This window comes from Vitis vinifera, chromosome 16 (assembly GCF_030704535.1).
Source record: "Vitis vinifera cultivar Pinot Noir 40024 chromosome 16, ASM3070453v1".
Lineage (NCBI taxonomy): Eukaryota > Viridiplantae > Streptophyta > Magnoliopsida > Vitales > Vitaceae > Vitis > Vitis vinifera.
The window spans coordinates 6,533,657-6,551,940 of NC_081820.1; the positions used below are offsets into that span (position 1 = coordinate 6,533,657).

General features: G+C 36.4%; 1 protein-coding gene and 1 long non-coding RNA gene across 2 annotated transcripts; one reads left to right on the forward strand and one right to left on the reverse strand.

Moving 5' to 3' along the window:
• Window positions 1-1,097: 1,097 nt before the first annotated feature.
• Window positions 1,098-3,393, reverse strand: LOC100268108 (rust resistance kinase Lr10-like). Its single transcript, XM_019225935.2, has 3 exons — window positions 2,690-3,393; window positions 1,747-2,218; window positions 1,098-1,680 (listed from the first exon to the last, which is right to left on the reverse strand). Exons 1-3 carry the CDS (start codon window positions 3,363-3,365, stop codon window positions 1,098-1,100), a joined length of 1,731 nt encoding a protein of 576 aa, XP_019081480.2. The 5' UTR covers window positions 3,366-3,393.
• Window positions 3,394-7,632: 4,239 nt separating this feature from the next.
• Window positions 7,633-8,485, forward strand: LOC132252727 (uncharacterized). Its single transcript, XR_009464504.1, has 2 exons — window positions 7,633-8,086; window positions 8,194-8,485. It is a non-coding gene; the product is annotated as an uncharacterized LOC132252727 (long non-coding RNA).
• Window positions 8,486-18,284: the final 9,799 nt, after the last annotated feature.

Below are 18,284 nucleotides of genomic sequence, written 5' to 3' on the forward strand. Positions count from 1 at the left end.
TATTTTTAGATTCTTAGGTATATATAGTTGTAAAGCTAGAGAGGTTTGAGTAATTTATTTTGTAATGCATCTGTAAGCAGCAACCCTCACAATTCAAAATTCATAGGCCAATTTTTAGCATTTTTTTTTAGTTGCCATGTAGGATGATTCATAAGCAAGCATTCTTATATGATGAAAATCACAATGTTAAATTGATGTAACTTCTGCCTCTAAATGGGGTTGTTTACTTAATTTTTATTTTTAAATGAAATGAATATGAGATACCCTGACAAAGGGTTGTCTCTTTATATGATCCAACACCTAGCTATTTTAAAAAGAGTTTCAGCTCCTTACTTTAATCATGTGAGATGCAGGGGAGGCAAAAACTACTTTTTATAGGGGCATATTATGAATAAATTTGGTACTAGATAGTAAATCTTGCACTGAGGTAGAAAAATATTATGCATTGGAAGGCTGCCATATTGCTCTTAGTCAATGAGAATGGTGGTGCTTGAATGGCAACGGAAGCAAAGAGAGGATAGGATTTATGTTTGTGTATTGCAGAAGCTTAGGTTAAGAAAAGAGAAAAAAATATCACTTTTCCCTTCTAACATAATTGGCTTAGAAAAAATATTATGTTAATAACAAAAACTTCTAAAAATGTGCAAGACTAATCAAGTAAAAATAAAAATAGACGGTTTTAGTTTGAAACTCATGCAAGACTTGACAAAAAGTAACATTCCCGAATGTTACCAGTTCCGGTACATAGACCAAACGATACAATGCAAGTAAAAGTTCCTTGAGTCATGGAGATATAGAACAACATATAAGTTATCATGCTTGCATATCCACCATTTAAGTTTCCAACTGTCATTTATTTCTTTACAAATCATGATGATTTTTCCTATGAAGTACCTTCGATATAAAGCCAATCCATAAGTTCTCTTAAAGCCACTTATTAATTCTCCTGTCCATTTATTATATTTTTGTTTAGGAAAAAATCTCTTTGACAAACAATATTATCTAAATAGCAACAATAACCTTACATGGATGGATGAGTACAACATGGTCAATCTCTAGGCTGCATGCTCATAGTAATAAAAAGGATAAATTAGTTTTCACTCTATTAATTCTGAGATGACTGCCAACTCTTGTTGAAGAGATTTTTTACGCCTTCTAATGTTTGTTCTTGTTGAATCTATGGAATCAAAAGGGTTGGGTGGCATGGTTAACTTGTCTCCTCCTTCCAACATTTGAATCACAACTTTTATGGAAGGGCGGTCTATTGGACACCATTGAATGCACCAAAGTCCCACAATTGTTAGCTTCTTTGCAATTTTAATGTCTCCCTCTTCCTCAATTCGAATACACACCTCTTCCCCCTTATCTAATTGGTTATAAACCCATTCTGGGAAGTATACTTGGTTAGCCTTCTCCATTGTGACATCAATATTCTTCCTTCCTCCTACCATTTCCAGTAGCAACATTCCAAAACTATAAATATCTGACTTATAGGACACATTTCCAAAGTTCCTTGATAATACTTCTGGTGCAATATAGCCCATGGTCCCTCTTGCTGTTGTCATTGAAACTGCACTTTGTTCCTTGGAACACAATTTGGCTAGACCAAAATCAGAGATTTTTGGATTGAAGTTTTGATCAAGCAAAATATTATGAGGTTTGATATCAAAATGGAGAATTCTTTTGTCACAACCTTGGTGAAGATACTCAATTCCTTTGGCTATGCCTAAAGCAATATTTTGAAGCGTCTCCCACCTAAGTGAACAATCCTTGACAGATTTTGAAAATATATACTTCTCCAAAGACTCATTTGGTAAGAACTCATAAATTAAAGCTCGTTTAACTCCATCAGCACAAAATCCAACCAAGCGAACCACATTGACATGATGGATCCTACCCATTGTTCCCACTTCATTAATGAACTCTTCTCCATTTTCTTTTGAATTGTTTAGGATCTTTACTGCAACAAGAACATCACTAGAAAGCCTTCCTTTATAGACAGTTCCATAACCGCCTTGACCCAATTTTTCCTTGAAATGATTTGTAATCTTCTTAACATCAGCGTAGGAGTATCTTGAGGGCTTGAGAGCTTTATAGTCTTCTAAAAACTGTTCTATCTTTTTTGTACTCTCTCTTTCTAATTTGTCTGAGCTATACACATGATAGAGTCTGATGACAAGAAGCAGCAGAAGACAGAAACTGAGGATTACCGCTGCATGTGATCAGAAAAGAAAAAAAAAGGGTTTTCTAAATAACTGCAAAAAGAATTAAATAGTAATCTTTTCTCTCTTACTAATCCTTAATCAAAAGGAAGTATGAGTGAGTAGAAAGTCACCTGTAACCAGTTTGTTTTTTGATACACCTGTAAGGAAAATAATACAAATATTAGATTGTTAAGCTTGGGAAGCCCCTCTCATCACTAGTATGTGTGTCATAGTGATCACCATGGATCTACCACACTGGTCCAATCCTAAGTTAAGAAAATAATAATAAAAATAAAATAAAAAGTCAAAGAAAAGAAAAAAATTTATCTTATTTATTGTTATATTTTCCTTCCCTCTTCTGCTCTTGTTTTTTCTTCTGCTTTGATATTTTCAAGATCCAATTCATATATAATTTATCTACAACAAACGAACCCCCTAAAATAAGTAGTATGATCAGGATTTAGAATGGCACAGAGGAAGCAGATTGATTAGAGAGGAATGAATCCATATTGTACCTTTTGCTGGCTTATCAATACATTCAGTTTCAGGTTCTTTGCCAACATTGCTCTTCAGTCTGCATTTCTTACCTTCTCTTTCGCAGTTTCCACATATCAATTCTGACCACGTTAAGGAAAAATAATTTTCCCCATTAACTATATCTTCTGGGAGAATAACGTCGTAAATCTTGTGGCAAGAGGATAGGTCCAAGAGTTCAAGAATATTGTCAGAATCAACAGCATAGACTGGGTTGCTGAGGAGAACGGTGCAAGGGATGGACGAAAAATAATGTGAGTGTGTTTTTTCTGAGGAACAATTGAAGAAGGTGTAGTCAACTAGGTAGTTGGAACTTGCAAGTTTGAACTGGAAGGGAGAGGCAGACAAAGTAAGGTTTTGAAGCTGTCTTTGAAGGCAAAAATCTGGGTCATGGACGATAATCTCCTGAGAGTTGTAATTTATCTTCTTCACTGAAAGGCTTACGGAATATGGCAGCTCTAGGATGGTCTGCTTCTTTTCTATACAAGATATCTCAAACCCGGGATAGCCACAATGATATGGCTGGTCTTTTAGCCGGAAGGGGAACCTGATAACTGGGCCATGGTTGCTGCATCTTGATACCTTGCACTCATCTTGGCTCGCTCCAATCTCTACAAACCATCTCATAAACAAGAACAGAAACAAAGAGATGACCATTTTTAAGCAATTGCTCATCCCCATAGCTTTTGGTCTGTTCCTCCAGCCTTTTTTATTGATTCAATTTTTTTGTATTTTTGAAGGAAAGAACTCCTATATATTCAATTCCAAAATGAACTAGAAAGGGAAAAGGAGATATGATCCTATGCCACTTGCTTCACTTTAGACAGCTTGACTCCTACAATGGGAAGCATACGGTAAACTTCCTTGATATTTGCTACGTGGACAAGGTTTGCTGACAACTCCAATGTACCTAGTTGTGGTTGTACATTGATGATGACCCGGCCGGCCAAATATGATGAGGGAAAAAAAAATCAAAGATTTTGGGTAGTTGATTGTGACACCAATGCATAGTCAAAGAAAGTTGAACTCTAAGCTGGCTTAGCCCATTGGGATGTAATTTTATCTTCTTCTGAAACTTGGGGATGCCCAAAACCAAGGCATGCAGCTTCTCTTTCTGAATCTGAACTTATGACGGTGAGAGAAGTAAAACTTGTGGGAGCAGTCCCCATAACACTCCTCCATGTCTGTTTTCTTTCATTTTGTGATGCTAGTGAAAACCAGCCCTGCAGTCTCTCTTCTCGCGGAGATATTCGAAACATCACCAACCTTTTCAATTAAAAGGTGGTAAGCCCAGCTTTGGTAATCCTTATCCGGCATATGAATTGGTTTGTGGAATCAACCATGCAATCTTTTAAGGCAAATACCATGTTGAGGAGATCAATTACCATAACTACACCATTAGAGTAGTAGTTGCCGGGTGTACACAAAATTTTCTAATAAGAAAATTGTAGATAAAATTGTAAACTTACTCTATTTATGAAGTTAGAAATAGTCTCTAATATGTTCTTTGATTCTTCTTAAGCTTTAGTCGAGCCTTGGTTTGGACCCTACCGCGTCTTGAGCTTGGGCTTCAACTTTAACTTGTCTTGGACTTGAACTCTAGCTTGTCTTAAGTTTTGGCTTGGACCTTTGGGCTTGGGCTTTGGCCTGTCTTAGGCTTAGCTTGGGCTTGGACTTCGGTGTAGCTAATGTTCACCAAGGGCGTGAATGTTTGATCTCAGATTGAAGATTTGAATCTTGGAAGGTTTGATCTTCAAATTTTCGAAGGCTTGGTCTTCAAATCATCAAAGGCTTGATCTTCAAATCTTCAAAGCTTGATTTTCAAACCTTCAAAGCTTGATTTTCAAACCTTCAAAAGCTTGATCTTTAAATCTTTAATTTGAAGACTTGATATTCAAATCTTTAAATGCTTGATTTTCAAATCTTCAAAGCTTGAAGAACTCCTTGTGCTTGGGGTAACTTTCTTCAACTCTTCTCAAGTGTGGAAGTATCTTATTTTCTGTTTTGTGTATGTTTTTTAAAGTTCTCTATTTATAAGGGTTAAAAGATACATATTTGGATAGTTTTCTCTATTTCTTACAAATATTATTTCTTAATCAAAGTTAACATTTAGGGAGATTATTAGACGTCACATTTGGAGTCTTAACCTTGGAATATTATTCTTTAATTAAAAATTAATATTTAGGAAAGTTGGAAAGCATATTTGGATACTTTTAATTTATTTTTTTAATGAGATTTTCATCAAATTACTAAGTTTGCTTAAATTCTTTTGATAATAACCTTTAATGATAAATTATCTCTAATGAAAATTTTAAAAATACTTATTTTTAAATTGGAAACTCTAGTTTAATAAAGAAATTTCCAATTTATGAGATTTTGAAACTTTGAGAGTACCTTCTCCTAGTGGAAACTTTTAATTCCTCAAAAATACTTTTAAGGAAAATATTTAAAATCCTTTCCTCATAATATTTACTTTCCTTATCGGGATTTGTGCATCTAACCTACTTTGGGACAGATCAGCCACTTCGCCCTTCGGGCCGTTGGGCCATACAGTGGAATGCAGTCTCCCAGACGGCTTGCCTACCCAAACGGCCATGAGAGAGTGGAGGACCACAGGACGGCCTTGGAGAGGGGGTCCCATAGAGGTATAGGGGAAGAAGGGCATAACAGAGAGAGGGGAGCATAATAGAAAGAAGAGCAGAATAGAGAGGAGATCTATCAGTTTGCATCCTCTTAGAGATAAGTTCTTCATTGTCAAATCAGTGCTCCTTTGTACATTTATTTTGTTTGCTATTATTAAGACTGGTTGGGTGTTTTGGTGTGGTCATCAAGACCTATTTGCTTGTTGTTGATTTTGGGTATGGATATCATGTCATGTATTTGGCTTCTTTGCTATGCTTTGGATTGTTTGGGCTGGGTTATAGTGTGTTCATGTTTCACTTTTATTGGGTTTTATCGAGATTAGTTTGGTATTGCTTTAGTTTTTTTGTGAGATGCCCACGATCATGTTTTGATTTCTATTTAAAATATGTTTGGTTTTGCCCACCTATTTAAACCCGTTGATTGGAAGCATGAAACACAGCTTTTATCGGTTCTTTTTGTTTCTATTCTCTATGCTCTGTTTTTGGATACCTTCCCCTGTTTCTGGTGCTTATCTGTGATGACGCTTCTGGATATTGTAGGAGCATGGAATCTTCGAACCTAGCCCCGTCTAGAACTACCCCCACAAAACACATTGGAACCTTGCTCTACTTCTATCGCAAGCCTCAGTATATCTATGAATGATCTACATCTGCCAATAGATATCAGCAGTACATCACTTGAATCTTTAGACAACCGTTACAGTTCAGGCTCCTCATGTATTAATATCAAAGATGGCTCAAATTTGATTTCCATGAAGACTAGTAACGAATCTCACATATGTCATGGTATGCGGATAAACCTTTGACGAATTTGAAGTTTTTATCTGAACTTGATACACATCCATGGAAGTTGCAAGTGCCAGATGTTCGAAGATGCAGAAAAAGACTTGAAGGCTGATGATCAATTTTGGCATTGGCTATCATCTAAGAATTTTATTGAACCACCGATTAGGTTTTTGAAGGATGCTTATGGACATCATGATGTAGAGGCTCAGAGAGTGGGATCTCAGTTGTTATTGGCACTTGTCAACAAAAGTGAAGTGGTGGGTCATACTTGGGAGCAGACGCATTCAGTCGGATGACACCCCTTCTAAATTCAAAAATCAACATTATTGTCAGAAGGAGTTTCAATGGAAAGTGACTTCTGTGCTCTCTTTCTCCTTCAAGTTTGTGGACTTGGGGTTCTCTTTTCACAAGGCAGTAGGATGTAGATAATCTGGGTGGTTTTTTGCAATATGGAAAGTTGAGGTGTTGATGGTTTGATAAGTCAGAAAGAACTAATGCATGGGAATTTACTTCTGAATTGATTGGTTGCCTTTACTCTTCCTCGGCATGGTGTGGACAATGTAAGAAGCTAGATCCTGCAGGAAAAGACTTCTAATAACTTGAAGAGGACAGGTGACGGTTATGCAGAAAATGGCTCTTGCCTTAGTTAATTGGGTGCATGGCAATATTAAGGTCATCTGAGATGGTTTCTGTGATTTGTTTAGAAACTAGCTAATGTGTGTACGGAGATGAGCCTGCCACCTGGTACCCTCAATGTTCTGACTCGATTGGGCTCCTAACCTGGTGTTCTCTTGGCGCCACGTCCTTGTGATGACAAGATTATGTTTGGTAGAAGCACCCTGCCTCTATTGCTTGTGCATCCAATCAAGCCGCTGCTATATGCAATGAGAAGGTGAAGAATGGTCCATCTTTAGAGAGCTTTAGTAGTATCCTAGTAATCCTGAATCATGGCACAATCATTCAAAGTTGTACATCCATCTGGGTTTCCATTTATAGTTAAATCTGCAATCATGACAACAACAACCATTTTAAGATAAGAACTACTTATCTCTGGTGTGGTATGCACATAAGTCCATTTGACTGGCTTTCCCAGATAGCAGCCTTCTGTCTTCAAACCATATAAATTCTCATGCTCTGTATAAATTTCTTGCTTTGATTATTTCTCATGTTCTCATGGGGTTTGTCGACCCAATTCCACAAAGCAGTTTTCGATATTCATGAGATAAAATGCTAGTGCAATCTCTACTGTTCTGTGCAGGCTCTGATTATATATCTTGTTTACTAAATCTACTATATTGTTTGAAATATAAAGAAAAGCAAGGTTGTCTCCTTGATAGTATAGAGATGAAAGTTCAGACCAAATACCTAGAAATGAACCCGCACCTATGCCAAGTGCTATATAGAGTAAGGCCAATACGTACTGCAAAATGGGGAAAATAACACTGCTTCAGTATATGCTTGTACTTACTGCAAGAAATAGATGGTTGGTTGTAATTGTCAACCCTCATTGCTATTGATTAAGAGGGGATGTGGTATTCTATGAATCCTCCCAGTTCATTGATTGTTTCTGCATCTCCAGAAAACATGGGTGTCTTCTAAATTTAGATATGCTATGGTTCAAAATTTCTCTTATATTTAGAAGCAGAAAATGAACAAAATGGAACTTTCATACTTAAAACAGAAATTGAACGTTAACTTTTGTCTATAAACCAACCTTATCTATGTCTGCAAGGGAGAGAGATGTAACAGCGTAAGCATTCATCAGTTTGCTGATAACCAGCATCATAGCTGACATGGTTAATCCGTCTGCAACACAGCCAAACGTCCCCAGTGTCATCAACACCATGTCCTTCCAGTCCGAGTATCTCAAAATCGACCGTAATGACCCAGATGGAGTTGCAGGTTTCCCACTTTCTTCAGGTTTGGTTGATGATACATCATCCTTCTCTATTTTTTCATTTCCTTCTGGTTTGCTTGTTAATGTATCATCATTCTGTGTTTCTAAATCGAGTTTTCCCATGTTTCAGTGACTACTGCCTGAGTTTCGACTATGAAAAATTGTGTACACAATCCATACTACATGTTTATATGGACAACATAATAGCCCTGGAGCCAATTTACTATTACTATACCGGAGCTAGGGACAATCGTTTTAGCTGATGTCATGGCTTACAGTTCATGCATCCAGGGATGTAACAATCCTATTGTGATCTGTTAGTATTAAATCAGATCAGCATCAAGATTGCCATATTATTGTGCCTTTGAAAGTAACTTTATCATTAGAATGCTTAAATTATTGTAGTAACATTGACTTGGTCATGAGGTCTGGGCTACCTGTCAATTCATTTCTGCCTTATTATATGGCGAGATACAGTTTCCTGTCTCTCTTGGTGTTTTTTTTTCCCATTTCAAGTAGGAGATACACTCAGTATCACAGGCTTCAACTGTGGTGCATTATATCAGGAGGACAAAGGAAGCTTGTCAAAACCATTTTTTTTCCTTTGGAAGCCACTACTGGATCATTTTCATGTTAATAGAGTCAAACTATTACTATGTTTGGGAAGTTTAATCTTCTAAAATTTGGCCAGTTCTGTTGCCATTATTTGCGCAGGAGCTGGTTGCCTTGTTCATCAACGCCAAAGAGAATAACACCATCTAAATGTGTCAAACAATGTCACTGATGTATGTAATTGAATCAGCATGTCCTCCCAGTTAATAATCCATGTACTCAGTGTTGTGCTCAGTGGTGGATCAATCATGTTCCCTGGTATTGCAGACGGAATGAATACAGACTCACCTCTAAATGATGTTTTGAATCGCCCTAAGGAATAAGCGACCCAAATTTCGTTGATCATGAGTCAACCATATTGAAAGATGATTGGAATACTGACATACCCAGGTCACGGAACAAACTGCCGATAAACAGCTTAGGCGAAAGGTGACATGTGTATTGCTTCTTCGTGCTGTCGTGCACTCAGTAATGTCATTTCGGCACGATTTCTGAAAGTTCTATGGATTTAGAATTAGAAGATGGAGAAGCCATCCTTCGGCCAATCAGATGTAGCCGAAGCCCTGACAAAAATCAATAGTACATCACACCAACAACAAATGGAGCTACTAAAAACTGTCGTGATGAACCATACGGTGCTCCTTTGCGGCAGGATACTCTTACAAGACATTGCTTATGAAGTCAACGCCTAATACATGTTAAATCTCAGGCCCAAATGTCAGTAGAAAGGCACCTTGACACAACGAACATATCCACGTGGTGTGCGCATGGTAAGTGCACGTACTCCCCGCTAACGTGCGCTATTCTCAGAATCCACTAAGGAGTCTTCTGGTGATTAATTTGGGACTACTGATGGAAGTGATTCAGAAAGTGGTTGGATACACCTCAAACAACCAGCCACACCATAGGAGTTTGGTGGAAGGAATGATTTTTACTCAGAGACAACTGTGTTGCATTTGGATTCGAGGTCGATGTGTCAGAGGAAGACAGGTGAGGAGCAAGTTTCGCCTAGTGAGTTCAGTCCTGGACCCCAATCTGTTGCAAGTAACCAATCTTCTGCTACCTAGAATTTTCAAGGGCGTGACATTTTAAGAGTTTCATCAGCAGTATCTCCAGAAATAAGCTTTCTAAGTTTTGGTAAAGCTCGGCTTGATGATTCGAGTAGTGAGAGGCAGTCTAAATCACCTTCCGAGAGCAGCAATGAAAACGAAATACCCATTCAAGAGAAGCAAAGGGCATCTAGTGGGCTTCAAAACCCAAGTGCAAATACCATGGGAAGCTTCCAACTCCTCCGATTATTTCAGTTTCAAACCAGTCAGTCTATGGATATGTTAAAGACACAACAAACTCATGTTCATGTAGATTTTTCTAAGTCACCTAAGCTCCCACCTTTGCATGGCCATGCATGGCCACCTTCCATTTTGCCACCCAGGCGCACATGGCCCGTTCCCATGGTATGTGCTTGATTATTTGGACGCAACAACAGTTGACCCATTTGAAGGTGGTTCACCAACCATTCAACTTGTAGCAATACCAGAAGGAGTTCGTTGGGAGCTTTTATTCATGGATGCGAACTCCACTTGAGGTTTGATGTTGGAAGGGTGGCAGTTAGGATGAAACTGGAGTTACATCCAGATAAAGCTTGTTACTATGTGCTCACGTCTAATTTGCATGCATCAGAAGGAAGATGGTTGTAGGCGACAAAGGTGATTTTGTGGAATCTTCGATGGGTGTGATAAGTAAAGGAATTCAGGCAAACATGACAACAGGGATTGTCAATGCAACCGCAGACAACAAAATGTACAGTGATGGTCAGCTTGCTATATATGAGTTCTCCCAGAAATCAGCACTGTCTACCTCTTTCCAATAGAAAGACTTGAACCTTGAAGAATTCATTCATTTGGATGCAGCAGGAGCAAAGTAGTAACGACCTCAAAGAATTTCATAAAATGAAAGGAATCATGATGCAAGCGAGGATCAGTTAGTGGAGCAAGAAGTGAGAATAGAAGTGGGAGAAGCCTCAGACACGCTAGTAGAGGATTCAGTTGGGAAATCAGAGCACCGACTTTGGGGTGCTAATAGTTGCTTCAACCCTCCAGTGGGAGAGAATGTTCTTTGCATGGCCACTCTCCTGCGCATTATTTTTAAAGCCATGTAATTCATCCATTAATTCCTCTTGCATGATTTCAAAAATTGATTTTCAAATAGTTTTAGCTATTTATCTTTTATTCTTCCTTAGTGATCTTAAAGTTAATGAAAGCTCTCTTTAATCGTTTTTGCTGCCATTTTTTCTCGGTAAGCATCTTTATTTTATTATTTATTTATTTATTATTGCTATTTTCTTGACTTATATATATATATAAGCATGAATAAGTTCTATAATTCTAAAAATAATGGAATTTCTCCAAATTTCTATGATCCCTCCTTGACTATTAGGGAGATGAAGCTTATGGACTTAACTCATGCAAAGATAAATTGAGCATTGGTGGGGCCCAATACATGTGTTCTCCTTTGATCATTGACTATTATGCTTAGAGAATGTTGATTGATCTCAATCCTATTCCATGACATATTCATAATTATTCTATACTTGTTATTTTACACTAACCCTATTTCCCATATAGCATGTAATTGCTCGATGATAAGGTATGCTCTCAATCTTTCACTTTCAAAATTCTATGAATATGCATGTCATTGCCCTTGTTTGAATGTTGTCTTTGATTACCTTGACATTTGTTTCATTGTCTTTTATAAAATGCATGCCGAATAATATACCATTTGAACTAACTTCAATGTTTTACGATAGCGCTTAAGAAGCAGTCCAGGTACACACTCTAACTCTTCTTTGTGATTGTGATTGAATTTCTTGTTTGACACGGTAATTTTGATATTACCTTAGGCTATCCATGTATCCATAATTAATTGATTAATTGTCATACTTCTCTTGACTTAGCTAATAGAGACCTCTTTAGGGCTTAGAGGGGTGCTACCTCTTTGAGGTACCTTCCTGAGAAGTAACTTGATCCCCAAACCTAGATTAGGGTTTTTCAAAGACACGTTTTAAAAAAATTTTGGAGTCACTTCTTTAGGGTTTTCTTTCTTATTTTATTTTCTCTTTTAAAATAATATAAAATAAGTGGCGACTCTGATTTTTAATAAAAAAAATATATAGTTTTTCACCATCAAAAAGCGAGGTTTGCCGATGAGTGGGGACGCACATGAAAAATGTAGGTATACAAGCCCATCTTGGGCTTAAGTCACTTATTCCAGCTCACTTGGGTCCTAATTGATTAATTAGCCTTATTGAGACCCAATTAATCAATTAGCCCAACATAGAGATAATAGTCACATGCACTTGTGCAACTTCGGGTTTTTATGAAAATGTCCTAATGCATACAGGTGAATAAATAACCCAACCAACATTTAAAACTTGTGTCACCTAGGAATATGAGCTTGAGCATGGACTATTGGACTCATAGAAAAAAAAAAATGGCTCCTTAAGAATCCAATTCTACAACTGACTCAATATCCCACTACAAAGAGTTAATTGCACTCCAGTATCCTATGATATTAGATCAAGACAAAATACTCGACTCTGCAACCTATTATCTTATTAGAACCACAAATTTTGCTCTAATGACACATATAGGAATGAATTATGCAAATCTAAAGGTTCAATTCTCCCAACTTAACTTAAATTGTTGCTAAGACCCTAGCCATGGATCTAACATATATCTTGAGCTAAATCTCAGGTTTAAAGGATGAAAATGATACAAGTTGAAGAAATCATTCTCAATCATGGTAGAGAAGAGACTAGATATGCTTCGAACAAGCTCCAAGAGTGTGAAACATGAGGAAAGTTTCAAAAATGAAAGTAGAGAAATTCATAGTATGAGAGATGAGAAATGAAGGTTGTGGAAAGAGTTGGAGAGCAAGTAAATCTGAGAAAGAAGGTTAAAGGATATGGATTGAAGTTCATATATTCTAATTAGAACTCAAAATCTAGCAACAACATATACTATGACTTTGAGATGAAATTTGGAGTACTTCCAGAGTTCATTTTTGGGCATGCTATATATCATTTTGAAGTTCAAGAAGGCAGAAATCCAACACTTTAAACAATACATAAATCGGAGTTAAAACAAGGAAGATATGGATGATAAAGAGAACTATGTAAAGAAAAATCAAAGGGGTGTCAGTGTTGTTTAGAAGAAATCCAGATAAGACAAAGAAAATCCTTAGAAAAACTAAATACAGTCTTAGAAATTAGAAAAGAAGATGGAAGACTTTAAGAACCATAATCTGCTAAGAAATAACCTAGATTATATTAAAGAACAATTAGCTAGAGAAGAAAAATTTGTTAGAAAAGAAATAGAACAAATAAAGTTAGAACAACAATTTTGCATGATTGTGTGAAATGGACTAAAAAGATCACTTTTGCAATAGCTCAAAAACCTATGGAAATCAATTTCACATGAACATACAATTTTTCACATGACTATGCCAAATGCACTAGAATGATGTTAGAATGTTGTCAATCCATTTATAATTTGCATGACCATACGAAATGGAGCCTTCTCATGTTCTCATGCAAAATTAACATCTTTTCATTAAAGATTCCCATGACTCAAATTTTTACAACTTTTATAGAGAGCCCTTGATTTGGAAAGAAGAATTTACATGCTCTTTAGGATCTTGCCATGTGTCAACTTAACTTTTAGCCTATAAATAGGGCATTACAATTCCTTTTTAGGAGTTTGGGAATTATTGGATGTTCTTGGATCTTCTTAGGGGGAGAAGACGATATTGAAGATTCTCGGTTTGTTTTCTTTATTTTAATCAATTGTTTCTAATTTATTTTATTCAAGAACGGTTCTTTTGTGAATGGAATCACCACCATGAGAGGCTAAAAAGCCATCTTGGGGTGTGAAACATGAAAACCTAGTGTTAGAGCCAATGGAAAACAATGGGTAAAATTGAACTAAAAATGGAATAGATGAAGGGTTGAGGCATAGATGACAACAAAGATATCCTCTAATGTTAGTTTGAATTAGGGGATGGTACAATAGCTTATTCCTTGATACTAGGGATTCTTGGTAATTGTTGATCCCTAGTTATTTAAGGTTTTGCTATTGTTATCTATTCTAATACAAATCTACACAGAGTGGTAAAGGCCTAAATCCTAGACCCAAACCCAATTTTCATACTCATTTATCTATTTGGTATTTTAGTAATGGAATAAAATATTAAAAGTTAGATTATGGATGCAACCCTAAGTTATGGAATTCAAGTTGATCTTGTTTGACCCCACATTTTGAATACCCTAAGACTAACTAAAATTGATACCCTTATTTTGCCTGAGGCCCTATACCCAAAGTTGGATCGTGGAACCCCCAATCTTGAATCATTTGCATTAGAAATCAATAATTCTTTTGAAATTTATTTAGGTTTATTTTATTAAATTCAATTTTATTCAAATCAATTTTTTTTTTCAATTCAAGAAATTAGGCAAAAAAACAATCATTTAGACCTAGTTTGACAACATCCATAGGCCAGTCTTAGAGAACGATACCTGAAGTACTACAAAAGTCGTAGTGACTCTTTCTCTAGTTTTTCTTAGCTAGAGTTGCTACGTAAAAAGGCTTAATATTTTGGTTCTTTTAATTTTCTTTAAGATTTAATTTTCTTTATTTATTTAAAATTTTCTTTAATTTTTAGTTGTTTTATTTCTATCTATTTTTTTTTTCTATTTTATGTTTGGTTTGAAAAGAGATTTTTCAGGTAGACTTCAAAGAACGACTCAAGAATCTCAATTGGACATGGGGCCACCGAGGGATTCAATAGTAATAATGATAGGCCACAAGTGTCTATCCAAGGGCAAAGACCTATGAGGGAGTTTCTCAATCCTCCTAGGCTAACCACACCATCATGTTTTGTTATACCTCCAAATCAAAATCATGTCATCATTAAGCTTAGTTGATTTCTCACTAACCCATTTTTTAGGGGAATAAAAAATGAAAACCCATACTCTCATATCAAGGAATTTGAGGAAATTTGTTCAAAGTTTCAAGAAGCCAACACTCCTTTAGAGATTCTTCTCATGAAACTCTTTTCTTTAACATTGAAGGATAGAGCCAAAACCTGGTTAAATAGTCTTAGACCCTATAGCATTATAAATTGGGGTGAACTACAGTCAATGTTTTAGTAGAAGTTCTTCCCACCACATAAGACGAGTGCATTGAAGAATGAGATCTCAAATGTCAGAGCTACAGAGGATGAGAAATTTTTTACTTGTTAGGAAAGATTTATGGAGATGGTTACAACATGCCCCCATCATGGATTCGACAGCTAGATGTTAGTATCTTACTTTTATGAGGGGATGACAACATCGATGAAGCAACTCCTTGAGACTATGTGTGGTGGAGATTTTATGAGTAAAAACCCTAATAAAGCATTTTGATTTCTAGATTATGTTGCTCAAGTGTCAAAAAGTTGGGAAGATTCTTTCATTAAAGAACCACTTAGAGACAAAACGCTGAATAGAGCAAAAACTAGTTAAATTTATACTTTTTCATAGGGTTTAGATTTTCAAGCAAAGATTGCCACAATTACAAGGAGGTTGGATGATTTAGAAGGTAAGGGAGTTCAAGAGGTGCAGATAGTCAATGTGGGAACAATGAAATCGTGCTTGATATGTAAGTCCATAGAACATGATGTTCACTCTTGCCTCACTTTACCTACAGTAAAAGACCTGTTTTCAGAGCAAGCCAATGCCTTAGGGACATATAGACAATATTTTAACAACTCTCCATACTCCAACACTTATAATCTGAGTTGGAGAAACCATCAAAATCTATCATGGAGAAGAGGTAACAGTGGCCAATTATAGCAAGAAAGAAATCAATTTCAGGTTAATCAGAGCAATAAGCAACAAGGTTTTCAACCACAAGGGATGTCATCTCAGAATTTTTAGCAACAACCTCAGATATCATTGTCTAACTCAAGCTTAGAAGACATGATGGGACAATTCATACAAAAACAAGACACTCGTTATGAGGATCAACAGAGGATAAATGCTTAGACATCTCAAGCCTTAAAAGATATCCAGACCACTCTAAGTCAAATTACTATAAGCTTATCTCAAGAGAAAGGTAAATTCCCAACTCAACCATAGAAAAATCTGAGATGATAAATGAAAATTTTGAGATGCTAAATGAAGATTGTAAAGCACTTATCACACTTAGAAGTGGAAAGGAATATGTAGGCCCCAAGTTACCAGTAATTGAAGAAAGTGATGCTAGAGATGAACCAACTCTGGAAGAAAATGTAAGACATGAGAAAGCACTTGAAAAATCAGAAGAAATCATTATGACTAAGGAGAAGAGAAAGTCTCCTAACCGTTTACCTTTTCCTACAGCTATTCAAAGGAAAATGGTAGGAAATAAGACTTCAAAAATGTTAGAGGTGCTTAAACATGTGAAAATTAATATCCCTCTCCTTGATATGATTAAGCAAGTTGTAGCCTATATGAAGTTCCTTAAGAATCTGTGCATGGTAAAGAGGAGAATCAAATTAAGCAAGAAGGCATTCCTCACCAAGCAAGTCAATGCCATCACCGAGAATAAGGCATTGATAAAGTATAAGGATCCAAGTTGCCCTACCATTTCAGTACAGATTGGAGACTCATTCATAGAAAGAGCTTTATTGGATTTGGGAGCTAGTGTAAATTTGCTTCCATATTCAATCTATAAGCAACTGGGATTGGGAGAGTTTAGGCTACTACCATTACACTCTCCTTAGTAGACCATTTGATTAAAGTATCTAGAGGTGTAGTTAAAGTTGTCTTGGTACAAGTTGAAAAGTTCTACTACCCAGTGGACTTCGTGGTGCTCGATATAGAATCGTTGAGGAAGGGTGTGAATTCTATTCCAGTTATTCTTGAAAGACTCTTCCTTACTAAGACCAATGTTCTCATTAACTATAGCAATGGATTGATGCAATTATCTTTGGGGAACATGACAATGGAAATGAATGTCTTTAATTTATGTAAGCAACAGATGGACCATGATGATTTGGAGGATGAGGAAGCATGCCTTATAAAGGCCTTGGAACAGGAACACACAGAAAAGTTAATACGAGAGAAGATAGATGAATTTTTCTTTATAATCACTAAGGAAGAACATGTTGAAGTTGCTACAGAGTGGAAAGAAAAGGTAACATTCAGACTTTGAACAACATTGAGAATGGTGAAGAAAGCAAAAAAGGGGATGTTGAGATCAACAAACCAAAGTTGAAGCCCCTACCACATGGTTTAAAGTATGTTTATTTAGAGGAAAATGAAGAAAAACTCGTGGTCATCTCTACTATATTAACCTACTATATTAACTGAAGAGCAAGAGATCAAGCTTTTGAAGGTGCTTAAGGAGCATAAAGGAGCCATTGGTTGGTCTATTTCAGATTTGAAAGGGATAAATCCTTTTATTTTCACACATCATATTTATTTGGAAGAGAATGCAAAACCAGTGAGGCAACCACAAAGAAGGCTAAATCCTCTTATGAAAGATGTAGTAAAAAATGAGGTATTGAAGCTCTTAGATGCGGGTATCATTTATTCTATCTCTGATAGTAGTTGGGTGAGTCCCACTTAAGTAGTACCTATTGTTGGGAACCCTGAATTTCTTCATTCTATTACCTTAGATCATATAGGTGCATGCAAAACTACCTTAGGCCTTTAAATCTTATGCAACGGAAGCAAAAAAACATATCTTTACAATTCTAGGATCAAGAGGAAAGCCATTAGAGAACTTGATCTTTAGATGTTTCTAAATCAATTCTACTCAAAGAAGATGAAGAACAATGAATCCGGAAGTCTTGTACACCTAAGATCTTTCGCCTGATGACTCGAACCATGAACTTGACACTCCAAAGTGTAGACTTTGGAAAGGATGATCTCTTGGCTCTCACTATCTCTCTTTTTCTCTTAAGGTGAAAAACAAAGTTTCTCTAAAAGTTATGGAAACCTTAGCCCTTATATGGGTATTTATAGGGTTCCCCTACTAGGCTTAAGTAACTCGAGCCCACCAAGGCATCACTTAATCTAGCCCAAAATAGGTTCTAATTGATTAATTAACCACACATGGTCATCTAATTAACTAATTAACTAATTAACCCAATCTAGAGAACTTGTTCACTATCCTTTGTGCAACCTTGCATAATTACCAAAACACCCTTATGCACAAGAATGAACTAAGAGCCAATTCAACCCTCATAAATCGTGTTGTCATGGTATATGACCTTAGAGTGGGGACTACTGGGACCCATAAGAGTAGTGGCTTTCTCATAATCCAATTTTGAAGTTTATTCAACATTCCACTATAGAGAATCAACTGCATTCCAAGATCCTATGTAAATAACAACGAGATGAAGCTTAGGTTCCGTGACCTACTATCCACTATATGCAACTCCCCATGAACTGGTGCCTGTAATATAATAAGGCAGTGCTATCACCTATCAGGATTACCTTTCTAATCCTTGAGTTACAAATCCTACTTATTATGTGATCAATTGACATACTCTAGCTCTAAGGAGCATATGTCAAATTTCCACTAA